This window comes from Leucopleurus acutus (assembly GCF_964270905.1).
Source record: "Leucopleurus acutus genome assembly, chromosome: 14".
In the NCBI taxonomy this organism is placed as follows: Eukaryota; Metazoa; Chordata; class Mammalia; order Artiodactyla; family Delphinidae; genus Leucopleurus; species Leucopleurus acutus.
Window position 1 is genome coordinate 15,574,040 of NC_139156.1, and position 17,068 is coordinate 15,591,107.

Here is a 17,068-nt window from a genome sequence, read left to right on the forward strand (position 1 = left end):
GACCTCATTTTTGGTGACTCATCTGTCAAATTTTATCAGAATAGAATTTTTGTTTGCTTCTCTTGGGAGCCAGGGATACTACTGACCTGGAATCATTTCAGCCCCCTTTAGTGACCTGGCTTCATGACAAGTCTCAAGTTTAGCGTCTCCACCTTGTACATTGTCTAACTTTCTCGTACTTGAACATAAATGTCATGAGGACAAGGAACTAATCTAACTGGTTTGCCATGTCTTCTTCATTGCCTCTTACATGGTAGGTATTACAAACGTATTTGCTGAAAAATTATTGAGTAGTCAGATTGCCCTTTTTTTAAAAAAAACAACTTGAAGTTATACAGAAAGCCAAACTGAAGTGGTGGTGAATCAGCAGTTGAAAAGCTGTGTGAATATGAATCCATATTCAATCACTTTAAAAGTCAATGAAGAATAGAAAACCTAATAATGTATGCTAACTTCCATTAGAAGTTGAAAGAGTATTTTTGGTAAGAGTCAAATAGTAACATCTTTTTTCAAACACAGACTGGAATGTTTCTTCCCATTGGTCTATATAAAACTGCTATTTATAGTTTCAACCAATAGACTATACTTTATTACCTGACTTTAAAAAGTGGCATTTAACGTTTCTCTTAAAATTCCTTGCATCTTACAGTTTGCTTTCATGATGATTTCAAAAGTATTCTCAGTTATCTTAGATGAGAAATTTGTTAGGATGTTCAAGCTACTAACAGGAACTTGGTTGTTGTGTGGTTGGAAGAATTAGTTTCAGATTTGTAAGATTATAGGAACAGATTCTGGAATGATGCGTTTGACTCTAACAGGCATTTCAATCATAACTGCAAAATATAAGCAAATCATATATATTTTAAAATCTGAACTGATACTTAACCCGAAGAAGGCCAAAGTTAAATTCATAGGGAAACCTTTCTTTAGCCAAAGATAATCTTTGATGATAGCTTACCATTTTCCAACCTGCCGGTCAATCAGGTACTGAGTACCAGCGTGTGCCTAACAGTTTTGTGTAAGATGTCTTATTTCAGACTTACAGTTATATATAGGAGTGTATTTTAGAAGCAGCTGTGTAGTCTGTTATAAACATGTTAAGGACAAGAGTAAGCTCTGTTCATTATTAGGCTTTTGCGCTGTACCTATAATTTTGGTGTGAAGTTATAAGGACCAGAACTATTGTGACAGTTAGAGAAAAGGGCTGGATATTAATTACAAGAATAAAAGTGAAAGTTACACAATTTTGGGACCTCCCTATCTTACTAGTCTGGGGTCTGATATAATATATGCCCTGTGATATACTTCCAGAACAAATTCAATTCAACAAGACGATCCAAGTCTCTCACTTCTAGGAACTTACAATCAGCTGGAGAGACAGGAAACACGTACAACAAAACCATTGAATGGCAACACAAAGCAGTGTATTAAGTAAAAATAGGTGGTTCTGAAAGTACAAGTTGAAAGAATGAGGAGATCAATGTGGGTTGAGGTAGCTGGAGGACTTTACGTGAGGAGACAGTGTATAAATTAATTTGGGTGAGATGGGAGGCATTTGGGAGGCACACTACAGGGAAACTATTCTGTCTACAACAGAGCGCTTGCTTAGAGGAGTAGCTAGAGATGATGCTAAGAGAGCATAGGTTGTGGAAAGCCTCAAAATCTTCATAGTCCTTAAGCTCCATATAGACACAGATAATGTCCATGTTGTTTACCATTGTAACTCTGGTACCTACCATAGAGACTGGCATATAGTATATATTCAATAAAATTCTGTTGAAGGATTAACTGCATGGATGAAGACACTGAAATGTTGAGGCTTTATCTGAAGATTTGTGGGGATTCACTGGAAGTTTTGGAGTATGAAGATGTCATATTATAAAGTGTTTTAAGAAAACTCTTCTCAAGGCAAGAGGCAAAATAAACTGGAGCGGGTGGAGGTTGGATGTAGGGAGAGCAGTGGCTTTCGTGTCATCATCCTTTGGGTGAGAAGGGTTAACAGTGGACTGAGGATAGTGGGAAAGAAGAGTTGTTTTGTTTTTTTGTTTTTGTTTTTGCGGTACTCGGGCCTCTCACTGTTGTGGCCTCTCCCGTTGCGGAGCACAGGCTCCGGACGCGCAGGCTCAGCGGCCATGGCTCACGGGCCCAGCCGCTCCGCGGCATGTGGGATCTTCCCGGACCGGGGCACGAATCTGCGTCCCCCGCATCAGCAGGCGGGCTCTCAACCACTGCGCCACCAGGGAAGCCCAGAAGAGTTGTTTTGAAATGGAAGCAACCAGATTGTGATTTATTGTCAAGTTTGCCTCCTAGAAGATAGCAAAAGGGATGTTGTCAAGATGGATAAATAATGAGTTAATTTTTGTAGTTGGTAGTTGAATATGAGAAATTCTACTCTCATTACTTGCCTTTTTCCTAGAATTTCTCTCCCCACATGGTTATTTGATTGGGCTTTTTTTCCAATGGTGCTCAGTTATCCACCGATTATTTTTTTCTAGAGATAGTTTGTTCACCTATTCTTTGAAGATTTCTGAATTATCAGACCTATTATACAATTCCCATTATATCAGGATAGATTTGGGAAGTGCCTACATAAATAATAACTAGAATATCTGTTGTGAGAGTGGATATAGGAATAGACACGGAGAAGGGAGTGAGTGTGAATTCCTGAAACTTGGAATTCTTTCATCAGTCTTAGAGGTTTAATAAGCTGCTGTGCCCGTTCTCCTCAAACCTTAGAATCTCACCTCTTCAGTTTAGAACTTCTGGATCTGGTGGTGTTGTAAGGTTGCTTACTAGCCTCAAGCTCTAGATGATAAAACCTCCAGGCATTAGGAGATTGTTCTTGTATTTTGTTCTTTTTTATTCTGATAAATAGAAAAGGTGGATTTGCTTAGAACGTTTGCCCTACTCTCCAGCCCAGCCCAGCCCTGCCCAGCCCTGATACTCCAGAGTTGATACAATAAATCAGATGTGTTTACAGACCTTCCTTGAGTGTCAGTTGACTCAAGACCCTGAGCTGGGTCAGCCCTGTTCTGCATGACCTTAAGGGTGCCAGGAAGAAAAGTCCGCCCATCCCACCTAGCCGACTTCGAAGGGGCTCACTGGTCGCTAATTTTGTTTTGACCAGTGGGTGGGCGCCCAAGGTCTTCCTCCCACTGAAGTCCAAGCCACTTCGGCGACTGTGGTCTTCCCCTCCTGTCCAGGGCATCACTTAGGGGAGGGAACAGAACAGCTCTTTCCTTTCTTTCTCTGAGACCAAAGCGGGAGGCTGGAAGGCCACTCATAGCGGCAGCACTTTTCTTATTACTACTGTTATTTTCAGTAAGGACTCGGGTCGGGGGAGGGGAGACGCAGCCCTCACCGCACGCCGCACCACGCTCGCTCGGGGACAAAAGCTCGGGCTGGCGCCGCAGCCGAGCTGACGGCGCGTCCCCGCCGCTGCTGGACCCTGTGGGCCGGGCGGCCGGGCGGCCGGGCGGGCGGGGGAGGCGGGGAGGCGGGGAGGCGGGCCCCGCCCAGCTCGGGCCGCGGGCTGTCAGCGCTGCCGCGCCCGGCCGGTCCCCGCCCGCCGGCCGTGCTGCGCCCAGCGGCGCTCAGGTGTCTTGAGGGAGGCGTCCCCGCGCGGCCAGCCGCCTCCCCACGCGGGCGGGCTCGGGTGCGCCTTGTGCGTTTCGGCGAGATTTTCCTCCCCACGCCCTGCCGGGTGACTCCGCCGCCCTCACTGCTTCGACTCCTGCTGCCTGAACCATGTCCGCGAGGGGTGAGTGGGGACCAAGTGGGCGCCGTCCCCGGACCACGCGCCGGGCCCGGCGGGAAAGGCGCGGACCAGGGCGGGCCGGGCAGGTGCCGGAGGCCGGGGGCCGGGGGCCGCGAGAACCTTGCCGGCCCCAACCCGGCCTGAAACTTTGGCATCGGATCCTTGGGCTCTGGGCGACCGAGGGTGGAGCGGGGGGAGTGTGCGGGGTGTGTATGTGTGTGTTTGTGTGTGTGTGTGTGTGTGTGTGTAAGGAAGCCCTCGCCCTTGACCTTGATCCCCCGGATGTGGGCGAAGCCAGAGGGCCAAGGTCGGTGTCCGGCTCACCTGTGCCAGCTGCACGTCTGGGCTGGGAGGGCGTGGGGGATGGGCTGGCCGCTGCCAGTCCTGCTGGGCAGTGGCCTGAAGGGCTGGCCGGGAGGGAGGAAGAGGTTTTTTTTTTCCTCCATTCTTGTTACCATTTTGCAGCTTGGTTACGGAAGGAATCCAGGGCTTGATGCAGTAACATTTAAAGCTGCAGTGCTTACATCTCATTTAAAAAAGTAAATTCCCTACCTGTACTCCTCTTTGCATTAATCGCCCCTCACCCCCAGCGGTTTTCTTCCTGGAGTGAAACGATTAAACTGCAGGTGAAACTGGACGAAAGAAAGAAAAAAAAAATAGGAATTGCTTTTCAGCCAAGAGTGAAGGGAATGTATTTCTTGCCATCTGGAGCCAGTGGTGATGCTGGGAGAGTGGGTTAGTCATAGCTCAGTGGCTGCTACTATGAGTGAAATATTAAAGCGATCAAGTCACTGTGCAGCTTGCCAGCAATGAAAACGAAGTGACTTGGTGGCTTTACCATAAGCTTTTAAGGAAAATAGTGATTATTTTTAGAAAGTATATTTGCCAAGCAGTAAGTACCACCCCTTTTGATACCCCGAAGCTTTAAGAGGAGTTGCAGCGTAATTTTTTTTTTTTTAACTCTGAAGGGTTAACCCTGCTTTTTGAGGGGAGTTTAGGAATTTAACAATGTGTTGGATAATTTAGTGATGCTTTTCAAGGTTCATTCTGGGGCATGTAAATTCTATCCAGAATGTTTAAACTCCCTTTTAAGGAAACTGGTCTTTGTTGGTTTGGCAATATGGTTGGTTGGTTCCGTACCTGGAAATGGGGCGGTACAGGCAGGGTGGAATGACAGAATTTTCGTTTGTAGATATCGGGCTACAGAGGTGATATGCGACCCTGAGATACTACCTGCCCAATGACGCCTAAAAATTTGTGTGTATTAGAGAAAGAAAAAAGAGGGTGTGACTACAGGGGGCTGGGTGTGTGTACGGAATCTTCTGAGCGACTCCAGCTGTATAATCTCTGAACTGTGTTCTAAGACGGAGGCTTTTGGTCCCGACTCCTGTCCTAAGTATTAAAAGGAACATGGGGCGACTAGTTCTCATAGGTTGTAAAGCTCTCTGTGGTCAGAGTCCACCTCTGATGCAGCTTTATGCCACCCAAACCCCTTAGTACACAAAACATTGCCCACCGTAGGAGCCAACTAACTACTGGGAGCCTTGGTAGGTCCTAGAAAGCATCAAGTTCATTAGGTAACCCCCCAGTTTCACCTTGTCTCTGGCCCGTTCTACCACAAGGTCTCTGTGGTTTATCCGAGGATATGAAATGAAGATGCCCCAGTGATTCAGAGGCTAGAGCCCTGGCTTGGGACCTGGTTCTTGAGTATTTCTTCTTGAACCTGGTTTCAAGCAGGATGATTTCGAGTCGGACACAGATCTTTCACTTAGCGTTCTTGTTTCCCCTTCAAACTCCATGTTGATAATCTTGCATTTAACAGTTTGAAGTCTGACTAATATTGCAAGGGGAGTAAAAACATGATAAATATCAGTTACTGCATACTTACTACATGTCAGGCGCTTTACATGTATTGCATCAGTTGGTCCTCACAATAACTGACTCAAGTAGATGCTGTTATTACCTCTCCATTTCACAGATGAAGGAACTGAGGTTTTGAGAGATTGTGTAACTTAACGTGAGCTCAAACATTTGGTAGGTGGCAGATCCTGATTTCTACCCAGGACTGTCTGACTTCTGATCACATCCACTTTGTTTTAGTGCTTCTCTATTACTTGTCCTTTGAGTATTATAGTAAACATCACAATCATTGATTTGCTGAGAGAGAAAAATGCCCTATACTTGAGATTGAAAGGAAATGGACTTGGTAAGTAATTTGGAATTCCCGGTACATTTAGGAACTTCTTCGTGGACATTTGGTAAAAGACCAAGTGAGGGAAACAAGGCCCTTGATCCTTGATGTTATTAATTTGATATCCCCACTTTGTTTCTTCCTCCTTCACTTTTGAGGACCAGAACTTCCTAGATATTACCAATGACTGAAGATTTTTCTTATGTTTCTATGAAGTACTTTTATCTTTATGAATTTGTAAACAACAATTCTAAATGATTAGTAGAATGCCTAGTACAGTAGCTACTGAATTAAGCTCGTGTGGAAAGATGTCTGTTTGCCATTTATTTTTTATAAAAGATGTTTTCAGAACTGAGCTTCACTATGCTTTTCTAATTTAGTATCTGCTCTCATCTCTATTCCTGAAAGTAGAGATAAACTTTTACGGTCAGAAGGTTAATGTGTCTACTTAAATACCTAGCTTATCATTAGGAAGGTCTTTAGATACTTGGAAAGATAAATCTCATTAATTTAAAAAATGAACTCTTCTTATTTCTAATATCTAGACTTGTAAGTTATGGTAGGGGTAGACGTATTTTTTAAAAATTGAAAATGCTGAAACATTGAATCCCATAGAAAAGTAATTTTATTAAAATATTTTAGAGAGAAAAAATATATATATATATATATTTTTTGCGGTATGCGGGCCTCTCACTGTTGTGGCCTCTCCCGTTGCGGAGCACAGGCTCCGGACGCGCAGGCTCAGCGGCCATGGCTCACGGGCCCAGCCGCTCCGCGGCATGTGGGATCCTCCCGGACCGGGGCACGAACCCGCGTCCCCTGCATCGGCACGTGGACTCCCAACCACTGCGCCACCAGGGAAGCCCGAGAAAAATATTTTTGAATTCATCTTCTCTTTAAGATATAAAGAGAGTACTAAAATTAATTCATTATTCAAAGTAACAATAAAAGATATTCTTAAATTTCATGATAGTCCAGCTAAGACATTCGTCATCTTGTGGTCTTTTAGAATACTATCATCAAAGACTTTTAACTTGGTGTTGTATTTTTACTGCTAGAGACCAAAATGGAGCTATCATGTCTTGATTTTGAATTGACAAACTGAGGGAAATTATAACACTTAGAATAGAGTTTCCAAACCTGGGAAGAATCATCTAGGTAGCCTTTTAAAAATGTAGATTCTCAGGTCTCATTCCAGGTCTAATGGCTCATAAGCTCTAAAGGTAGTGCCCGAACATCCACATACTATGTGGAAAGCTCCCCACGTAATTCTAAAAATCATTAGATTAGAGCAGGATCAAAGAATCACCTGGAGTATTTATTAAATATGCTGATACCGGGCTCTGCTTCAGATCTACTGAATCGGAATATTCATGGAAAGCCCTGGGAATCTGAATTTATAGCAAATTTCAGTTGATTCTTATGTACAGCCAGACTTTGGAGTTATTGAATTAGAGCTTGTTTCTTTTAACTCAGGGGTTCTGTATCGTCCAGAAAGTTTTGGAAAAAAGCTGTTTTTGAGTTATAAAAATAATGTGCTAAATTTTATTATCAATATATTCATATAATCAAAATATATTAATGTATAAATGGATATATTAAATATTGAAGTTATAGAGTATTATATTAAAAATTCAAACAGAAGTGTATTAAGTTAAAAATGAAAATGTTCTATTTTTACACCCTTCCTACCACATCCTCGAAATTAAGCATGGCAAACAGTGCACCCTGTGTATCCTTCCTGGCAGTTTCTATCTGGTTAGCTTTTGGTTCAGTTCAATAAATATTAAATACCTATTCAGTATAAGATGCGTGGCAGCAACTGGCGCTGTATGCAGAAGAGATCGCTTATGAGCTTATTAGGTTTTCAGAGCTCGAGTCTTGAGAAAATAGGTCCAGGTATGTGAGGACAGAGTCCATAGCACTGGCAGAGAAATACTCAGTATGTATGCTCTAGAAATGTTAGGTCAGTCTTGCTATCTTTGTTTTCAGAACTTCCATAAAACTAGGAGCAACCTGAATGCTTATCCATTGGAGAATGAGTGACTAAATCATGGTTCATCCATACTATAGACTGTTATGCAACTATTAGAAAGAATGACGTAGGTCCTTATGTGTTGGTCTGGAGTGATGGCCATGATGCATTATTAAGGGAAAAGAGCAAGTGTTATGATAAAATATATATGTGCGATCCTAGTTCTACAAATTGAGAAAAATCTCTAAGTGTGCCTATGGGTGTGCCATGAGCATAGAGAAAGTCATAGAACAGTACACACCAAGCATTCAACAGTGGTTAAAAAAAGTCAAGGGTAAAAAAAGGTCGAGGATAACAAAAGTTAAAGTCAAGGGTAGGGAGGGGAGAGAGTTGGCTTTTCTTTGAACACATCTTTGTGTTGTCTGATAGCAAGTAGATATAGCTTTAAAAGATTGAGAGAAAAATTGAATAAATAAGAAAAATGTCCACTTCATCCCCAGTATTCATTTCATTTATTCAAGTCAGGACTGTAGATTTTCATTCATTTATTCAACAAACATTTACTGAACACCTGTTACGTGCCAGCAGTCAGTGACTAGGACACAGCATATACCCTCAAGGAACTCATAGTTCTGTGCGGGAGACAAATACATAAATACTATTTATAAAAGGATATGCTGAGTGCAGAGAGAAGGAGAGAGAGAATGCGGGCTAGAGAAAGAGTTATGATGATACAAAGGAGTGGCACCGAATATAGCCGTCGGGGTTGAGGACCAGGAGATCAGGTGAGGTTTCCTGAAGAAAGCAGGGATGTTTTCTTGGAGAATGAGTTGGATTTAGCCAAGTGAAAAAGGATGGGGTAGAGGGAAAGGCTTTCCAGGGAGACTCGGGCATGAAAGAAACAGTTGTGTGTATGTCAACCTGGAAAGCATGTAGGTTCAGGAGGGTGTGTTTGCCAGGGAGAGGGGAGCCAGATCTCCGCTGAGTGAGAAGGTGCGGCGGGCACTTTGTGGAACGGCTGGGGATGTAGGGATTTTCATTTACAAGGAAGGGTGGTTCCAGGGAGCACAGTGGAAGGTCATCAGTGGTGGGTGGGAGTTGTGCAGCAGGAGGGAAGCAGCACAGGGCAGGGAGGATGAGGGGGAGAGGACATGAGCGAGGCTGGGCCCTCTCAGTCCTTTCCATGACTGAGACTGCAGGAATGAGGGAGACGGTTGGGCATGGTCGGCCTCAAATATCTTAACTTTGGCATGAGGAGTTCTGGTGGCAGGCCAAGCTGAGTCCCAGGCAGTAGTGGCTAAAGGCAGCGAGGAGGTGAGGGCTGCCATCAGATTTGTAAAGTAGCAGCTAAGACCTGTGCTGGACAGTGGTTCTTCCATAGGGCTGAGGTGCAGAGGGACTCTAGGAATCAGAGCCACACTCACTTGTGCTGACGTCTTCTGCTTCCATGCTTACAGTAGGGCTCAACAAATACGTACCTGCTAAATGATAAGTGGAGGCTTCCACTCTGTTTCTTCTCTCTCTTACTTCCTCCTGTAACTCCATGTCTGTTATACCTCTAGTTGCATCACTCTACCTTTATCAACTTCTTTCATGGTGATGTTGCAAAGATTAATGCGCTAAGACTTTACGTGGGCCTCTCCCGTTGCAAAGCACAGGCTCCGGACGCGCAGGTTCAGCGGCCATGGCTCACGGGCCCAGCCGCTCCGCGGCACGTGGGATCTTCCCAGACCGGGGCACGAACCCGTGTCCCCTGCATCGGCAGGCGGACTCTCAACCACTGCACCACCGGGGAAGCCCGTTCTAAGACTTCTTATTTGGTGTTATAGGGGGGCTGTTTTTCTGGCCTGTGTTTTCTGGCCTCTGACTAGAGTTTTTCTTCTCTTTGAGTTACAGAACTCTCAAGCAATTTACCGAACTGAACAAAAAGGACAATGTATTTGAAAGCCAAGTCTAGCCGTTATAAGTTTTAGTATTAAAAGAAAAATAAAGCAGCAAAACACTACACTTCCTAGAAGTTCTTTTTTGCACTTAAAATACATGGGTTCCAATTAAATAGATTTTTTTTTCCATGAGAGAAGTAGCTTTTGACATCAGTTTCTCACAGGTGGGAGAATCATGTTTCAGAAAAGAGTGTCAGAAGGTTGAATTGTTCATGCATTGTATCTCTGAACAGCATTTTATATATGTGTGTATATATATACACACACACATATATATATATATTTCTTTTTAATTTGAGACCTCATGTAGAGAAGGTTGAGTTAATCATACTTCTCAGGTTATGGCTTACTGTCATCAACAGTTCATCAGACCCCTCCCTTGTCCAGTTTATTTATTGATATATTTTTATCCCTATCCCTCAATCCCATTCCTTTTCCCAATGGCAACGATTCTAGCACATTTGATATGTGTGTCCTAGAATTTACAGTAAAACCAATTCTTAGAACAGTTCTTATATTTAAAGCTGTAAGTACCAAGTTATTTTACTTTATGTGTGTGTCTGTGTGTCTTTGTGTTTGAAAGATTAACCAAATTCTTATTTGGATACCTGATTTTGTGAACAGATATGTATTTCTGATCTTATTTGGAAGTTTACATCACTTAATGCAACAGCAAGCCTTATTCTGTTAGAGACTAGATATACAATATGAAAAAAGGTTATTCTCAATCCCAAAGGAATACAAACTAAGGGGGGTGTGTGTGTGTATGTGTGTAAAGTTATGTACATGTACACAGCTGACCAGAATAGATCATTAAGATTATCAAATAAGAATCATCAAACTGCTATGGGAGGTTCAACTAATTTGTGACTGGAGATAACATGAAGCCTTCACTTCACAGAGGACATGGAAATTGAGTTGAATCTTGAAGGATGAGTAGGGATTTGGCAGGCAGAATACTGAAAGATGTGCTTCCTTTCAGAAGGAACAGGAATCGCATAGGTAAAAACACGGAGGAGGGAAAGTGCAGGACATATGGGGAGGAAGGAGTCTGTGACATGTGAGGGGGTTACAGGATTGGTGGTGGGAAGGAGAGGAAGAATAGGGAAGACAAGGGAATGATGCATTGAACTAGTAAGCCTTTCCATCAAAGGCTTTTCCTAAACAGAGAAGTGCAGATGTAAAGAAGGGAAGTGAGAGGTCTGTCCTTGGTACATTCAGATAACTCATTCCTGGTTGTTCAGCTGCCCACAATGGTACTGATGGTATTTTATTGCCAATTTATGCTGCAGTGAGTTACATTTTATCCTGACCACAATTCCCATTTAGGTAAAAACTTTGCCCAAAGCCCGCTCTCGTGTTTTCTTTTTTATTGCAGATTAGTAGTCTTATCTTTAGTTTTGTACCTGACCTCAGAATATTCCAGGACAAAGAATGCCGGCATACAGGAGGGCTGAATGCAGAATAGCCAAGCAACATGTTTGACTCTAGCCAGGGGGAGGAGCAAGGCCATTCCCCCAGAAGTGTGTGTTCTTAACCAATCCTACTTTTACATGCACATTAACAGTTCCCTCAGTTCTAGAGAGGAACAAAACAGCACTAATTCATAGAGCCCTTTAAAATGAAAGATGACATTTTGTAAAATTTATGGAACAATCTCTTTGAGATGGTAAATTAGTCTTCATAATCTTTTGGGGGAGAAATGTTTCTTTTTATTTATGAGCCTGTGGTCTCAGGTTCTCTAACTCAATCCATATTAGTGTTCATTGACATGGATAGTACTGATCACTTGATACAATTTAACATTTTGTTGCTCCATTCCCAAGGTGCTGCTTATTAAGTCCTGAACTTGTGGTGCCATTATCTGCTTAATCACTGGTTTCTCATTACATGGTAGTGAAATGAAAAGGAATGTAAGTGGTCAGCATTTCACCCTGGTTAAAGCAGCAGACTCTAGGAATACCATCCATCCATCCACCCATTCCATACATATCTACGTAGCCTTCCTAGAGTTCCTAATAAACGTCATCAAAGAGCCCGCTGTCTGTCTATATGTATTACATTTTATAATGTCACTAGGAGTTGACAGCTCATGTTGCCTTTCACTATCCTATTATGGTAGGGTTGTTCTCTCTCTAAACGTGCTGTGCGTGCCAAAAAGAACCGATTTTGTTCATTTGCCCTGAGGACTTCTCGAGAAGTATTTTGAAGCTTTGTGGTCCTCTCCTGCAGCCCATCTTGTCCACCCATTTTGGTGACAGTGTAGCAAGGCTAAAAATGAACCTATGACTCCACTCCATGGATAGAGCAATCCATGTGTTTCTTTGGGTTCTCCTGGGGCACTTCCATTTTTAGGTCTTGTTTTCTCCCCCACAAGTTAGGGTATACTCTTTGCTACCTTAGTAAATACCTCACGATCTAGAGCACAAACAACTTCATTCTGTCACAGACAACAGCCTGAGGAGAAAAACCAACTCACTTGCAAACTGGAGAGGAAATTGTTATGAGAGTGAAGTGTGAGGGAGAGGGAGAAGGAGAGAGAGGGAGGGAGAATACGAGAACAATAGGGGATTGATGTAGATTAAACAAGACTATTACAAATTGAAAATAGAGATATCAGATTTGAGTCTAACTTAGATATTTGCTAGTATAAATTGAATTATCACATTTTTCTTTACTGGAAATGGAATAGAAGCTAGTGGAGTTGAAATTTATGTTAGATATACACAGGATTCCAGAACGAAGAAAATGCATACTTTTTCTCTCCCTTCCCCTAAGAACAGAAATGCCAACTATTTATCTGAAAATTTCTTGACAGCAAGCAAGAAGACAGTGTGGTGGACAGGGGTTAACTCTTTTGCTCTTTCGACCTTCCTCACTGATATTCAATCAGCTAATATTTATCGAACCTCTTTTCTAGAGCAGCCAGATTTACTCCAAATCTATATATTAATTAATAAAGTCATTTAACAAATATTTATTGAGCACTCTGGAGTGAGGATTGTCATGATTTTTGGGTGCAGAAATATTAAAAGGTGTTAGAATTTGTGATTGAGTGAGGCTGGAGCAAATAGGGCTGATCAACATTTATTGTTGACATTTAATCTAACTTACATGTATTGTATAAGTTAACATCCAGATGGGATACTTCTATCTAGGACAAATGCTAAACCTGATGGGATGCTGGAACATAGGTGTAGAGTGAGGCTATCCCAGGGAAATTGGGATTGTGGGCTTCCTACCTAGTAGAGTTTCTAGCCAGCCTGTGTTTTGGTGTCAGTGTATTCCTTGGTCTCAAAGGATAGAATTTTTGTGAATATCTGAATATTTGCCTGTAATGTTAGCTACATTATATATTATCTACATCAAAATTTAACTTAAATCCTAGACTGGCCATCTCCTCCCCATCAATTCAGCACATTTCTGGGCTATTTTCTCTCATGGGAAGTTGGTATGCTCAGGTGTAATTACCATTAGAGACCAACAATAACATTTGATATGAAGTCAAACCCAAATGAGTTTTTAGCATTTTTTTTGGAGTAATTCACACAATAATTTTCTTCTGTCGGGGTCGTTATCTAGAGAAAAACTATTGTGGGAAGGAAATGTGCCTTTGGTCTTCCATAGTCATTTAAAATGAGTGGCTCTGTTTCTTCTAGTTAGTGAAATTTCAAAGCAGCTTTAAAATGTGTAGTTCAGTCTACCTGTGTCTGTTCTTGGACTCACTATCTATTTGATGTCTCTCTGCCAATGTATTTAAGGTTTATTTCCCCAGTACATTGTATTATTTTATTGGAAAATTTATCTAATATGTATTTACCAGTATAAGGAAATTGTCTGTCCGTGTTTTGTTTTATAATTACTGGGTGGGCAAGTTCTTATTTAGTAGATGTACCCATAAAATCCTTTGTATTATTCAGCCCTACATTAGGATAAAAATGAAAGCAGAAATTGTGGGTCAAGCACCCCCAAATTACTTGCTGCTTGATTAGAGGTCATGTGATTTTGGTCCTTTGTTAGAGAATTTCTTTTTTAGGCTTGTGTGAGAAAGAGCTCTACATGCGTAATTATTGTTATTCACATTTTAATAAATTAAAGTTCTTTATTCTGTACTGTGTGTTCTCTCTCCAGCTCTTTAACTTTATTACATATGTGAATAATATTTGATGGTGTATATGTAATCATGTTAGAGTCAATTTATAAATAGTTTGTCCTAAAGAAAATATCCTATAATATGTTTTGCTTATAACTGTGTCTGAGGTCTTTCCCCGTGCTTTTCTTTCTCAACTTACTGAGAATTCATTTAAACAACACATCCAGGGCTTCCCTGGTGGCACAGTGGTTGAGAGTCTGCCTGCTGATGCAGGGGACATGGGTCCGTGCCCCGGTCCGGGAAGATCCCACATGCCGCGGAGCGGCTGGGCCCGGGAGCCTGCGCGTCCGGAGCCTGTGCTCCGCAATGGGAGAGGCCACAGCATTGAGAGGCCCGCGTAAGGAAAAAAAAAAAAAAAAAAACCACATCCACAAGAGGGTAGCCACCAGAGAACTGAATGGTAACAATGAAGGGAAATGAGGACAACGAAGTAAACAGCTATTTCTGGCTTATACTCCAAATAAGAATGAACAGAAGGCTAGGAGTCCCAGAGTCTGGGGGAAGGAGAGAGGGGAGGGGAAGCCATCATTTTTAAATGTTAAAAAAACTGTAGAAAAGAAGTTGAGGTTGGCAGTCTCTAATGGCTTCTAGGGAGATTTTTTGTTGCTCCTGTTCTTTGTGAAACAAGGGAATCTTTATTTTGATTCATTTAAGCATTCGGGTGAGCAATAAACATGAACACCAGCGATAGTGTAGTTTTCTCACCAGTTCCTTAGCTCCTTTTTATTTTAGAAGGATCTGTTCAGTGGTTAGACACTTTATATAAACTGTAGAATTGGAGTTGTAAACAATGTGTTCATTTATCCGGTCATTCAATAAGTATTAGTTGAACACCTACTAAGGGCTCAAATTATTCGAGGTGTTGAAATGAGACAGCCACTTACCAAATAAACATATCATGTGACAAGGGGTGATAAAGTGCTAGGAAGAAATATAAAGAAGAGCAAAGAGAAGAGAGAGAGTTGGGGAGATGAGAGGGCAGGGCAGGTGCTAATTTATACATACGGGATGATAATGGAAGGCCTCTTTGATAAAGTGACGGGTGAGCAGAAGGAAGTGAGAGGTCATGCAGATTCTGGCAGAAGGGTTTTCTAGGCAGTGAGATAAGCAGTGCAAAGGTGTTGAGGTCTATCCTGTGTGTGTGTCCTGGGACCAGCAGGAGGCCAGTGTGTCTGGATCAGAGAGTGTAGGGGAGAGGGATGGAGGTGAAGTCAGAGAGGTAGTTGGGGAAGGGGTGGCTATGTCAAATTGGTCCTTACAGGCCACTGTGAGAACCTAAGTTTTCCTCTGAGTGAGACTGAGTGAGGTAGGAGGCCCTTGATAGTTCTGAGCAGAGTTGTGACATGATTTGATATAGTTTAAAAGGATCACTTGGTCAACAATATAGAGAATAGATTGTAGTGATTAAGGGTAGATGCATGAAGACCATTTAGGAGGTTACTGCAATGGTCAAAACAGAAGATGGTGGCTTGGACCAGATGGTAGGAAAGCAGCTGGTGAAAAGTCAATGGATTCTGGAAATATTTCTAAGGAAGTGCTTATAGGACTTGTGGATGGGTGGGAAACATGGAGCAAAAGAAGGGGGAGAACTGTGGATACCTCCATTTTCTCAGCAGCTGGAAGGGTAGCATGTCGTTTCCTTGAATGGGGAAGCATGTTGAACAAGCAGGTTTGGGGAGTAGGGGAATCAAGCATTTTGGACATTTAAATTTGAGATGTCTCTTAGGTATTCTATTATGAGAATCTTTATTATGCCCATTTTACAGATAGAGAAAATGAGGCACAGAGAAGTGAAGACACTTGCCTGATATCACCTAGATAATAAGTGGTTGATACAGGATTTAAATTCAGGTCTTGTTCGTGCCAGAGTATATGTTATCCACCACAATGCTGCCTCTTTACATGAGGCTGAAATAGATGCCAGAAAAATAATGCATCTAGTTTTCACTTCTTAATTATGATTTCTCATTATATGAGATAATTTTCTGCATTTTAAAACATGGCTTGTGTTTAAGGGGAAAATAAAACCCTGTCAGTCACATTATTCCAAATTCTACTATTTATCAGTGTTATCACTGTTAGCATTGCAAAAATGCTACCGAAATACGAAGAAGCATAGTATGGCATTCGTTCATGCATTCCATTGGATTGTTGAGTGCTCGCTATAAACCAGGCTTGGGGGGTGCTAACTGGCTCCTCTACTAGCAGAGCTGCCAGACTAATGAGGTGAGAGGCGTGTGTACAGAAGGTGCAGCACAGTGTGACCAGTGGTGATGGCGGGACGTAAAACGTGCTGCAGGAGCACAGAGGAAGGACCCGCACCATCCTGACTGGACATGGGGCCAAAGAAGACTTGACGAAGCAAGTGATACCAGAATGGGACCTTAACAAAGGAGTGCCAAATGAGAGAAGTGGTGGAAAAGCGTTGCAAACACAGCATGCTTTTAGAATTTTAAAAATGCTAATTAAGCATATGAAACAGTAAGACATTTGAAGTGAAATGTAACATACAGGAGCAATATCAGGAAATTTTTAAAATTACCCTGAGGAGAAACATGAAAAATTTCAGTCATTGAAGAGACCTACTAGGCTCTTGGATACAAGACACTATATTGTAAAAATGTTCATTTCCCCTAAATCTCTCTACAAAAGAAATGAAATCTCGATTAAAATGCCAACAGAATCTTTTTTTAGAGGCATGGCAAAATGATACTATTATTTGTTTTGCAAAATGAAATTTATGAAATTCTGAGAAAGAGGTGTAGTTAAGTGAGGGTTAGCTGTATCAGATATTAAAATGTAATATGAAACTGCAATAATTAAAACAGTTAAGTATTGGAGAGAAATGAGAGTAGTGGGAAAAGATTACAGAGTACAGTAAACAAGTGTGTATGGAATTTAATTATAGAAAAGTGGCCTTTTTGTGTGTGTGTGTGTGATATGCGGGCCTCTCACTGCTGTGGCCTCTCCCGCTGCGGAGCACAGGCTCCGGACGCGCAGGCTCAGCGGCCATGGCTCACGGGCCCAGCCGCTCCGCGGCATGTGGGAT

The 17,068-nt window shown here is 42.1% G+C and overlaps 1 protein-coding gene across 2 annotated transcripts in view; it reads left to right on the forward strand.

The window, feature by feature from the left end:
- The first annotated feature begins 3,588 nt into the window (after positions 1-3,588).
- Positions 3,589-17,068, forward strand: part of ABLIM1 (actin binding LIM protein 1) — a 312,495-nt gene continuing 299,015 nt past the window's right edge. For both annotated transcript variants that reach the window (XM_082854666.1, XM_082854663.1), the window contains exon 1: positions 3,589-3,760. In XM_082854666.1, coding sequence (XP_082710792.1) covers positions 3,748-3,760 — 13 coding nt within the window. In that variant the 5' untranslated portion in view covers positions 3,589-3,747. The remainder of the gene's footprint in view (positions 3,761-17,068) is intronic.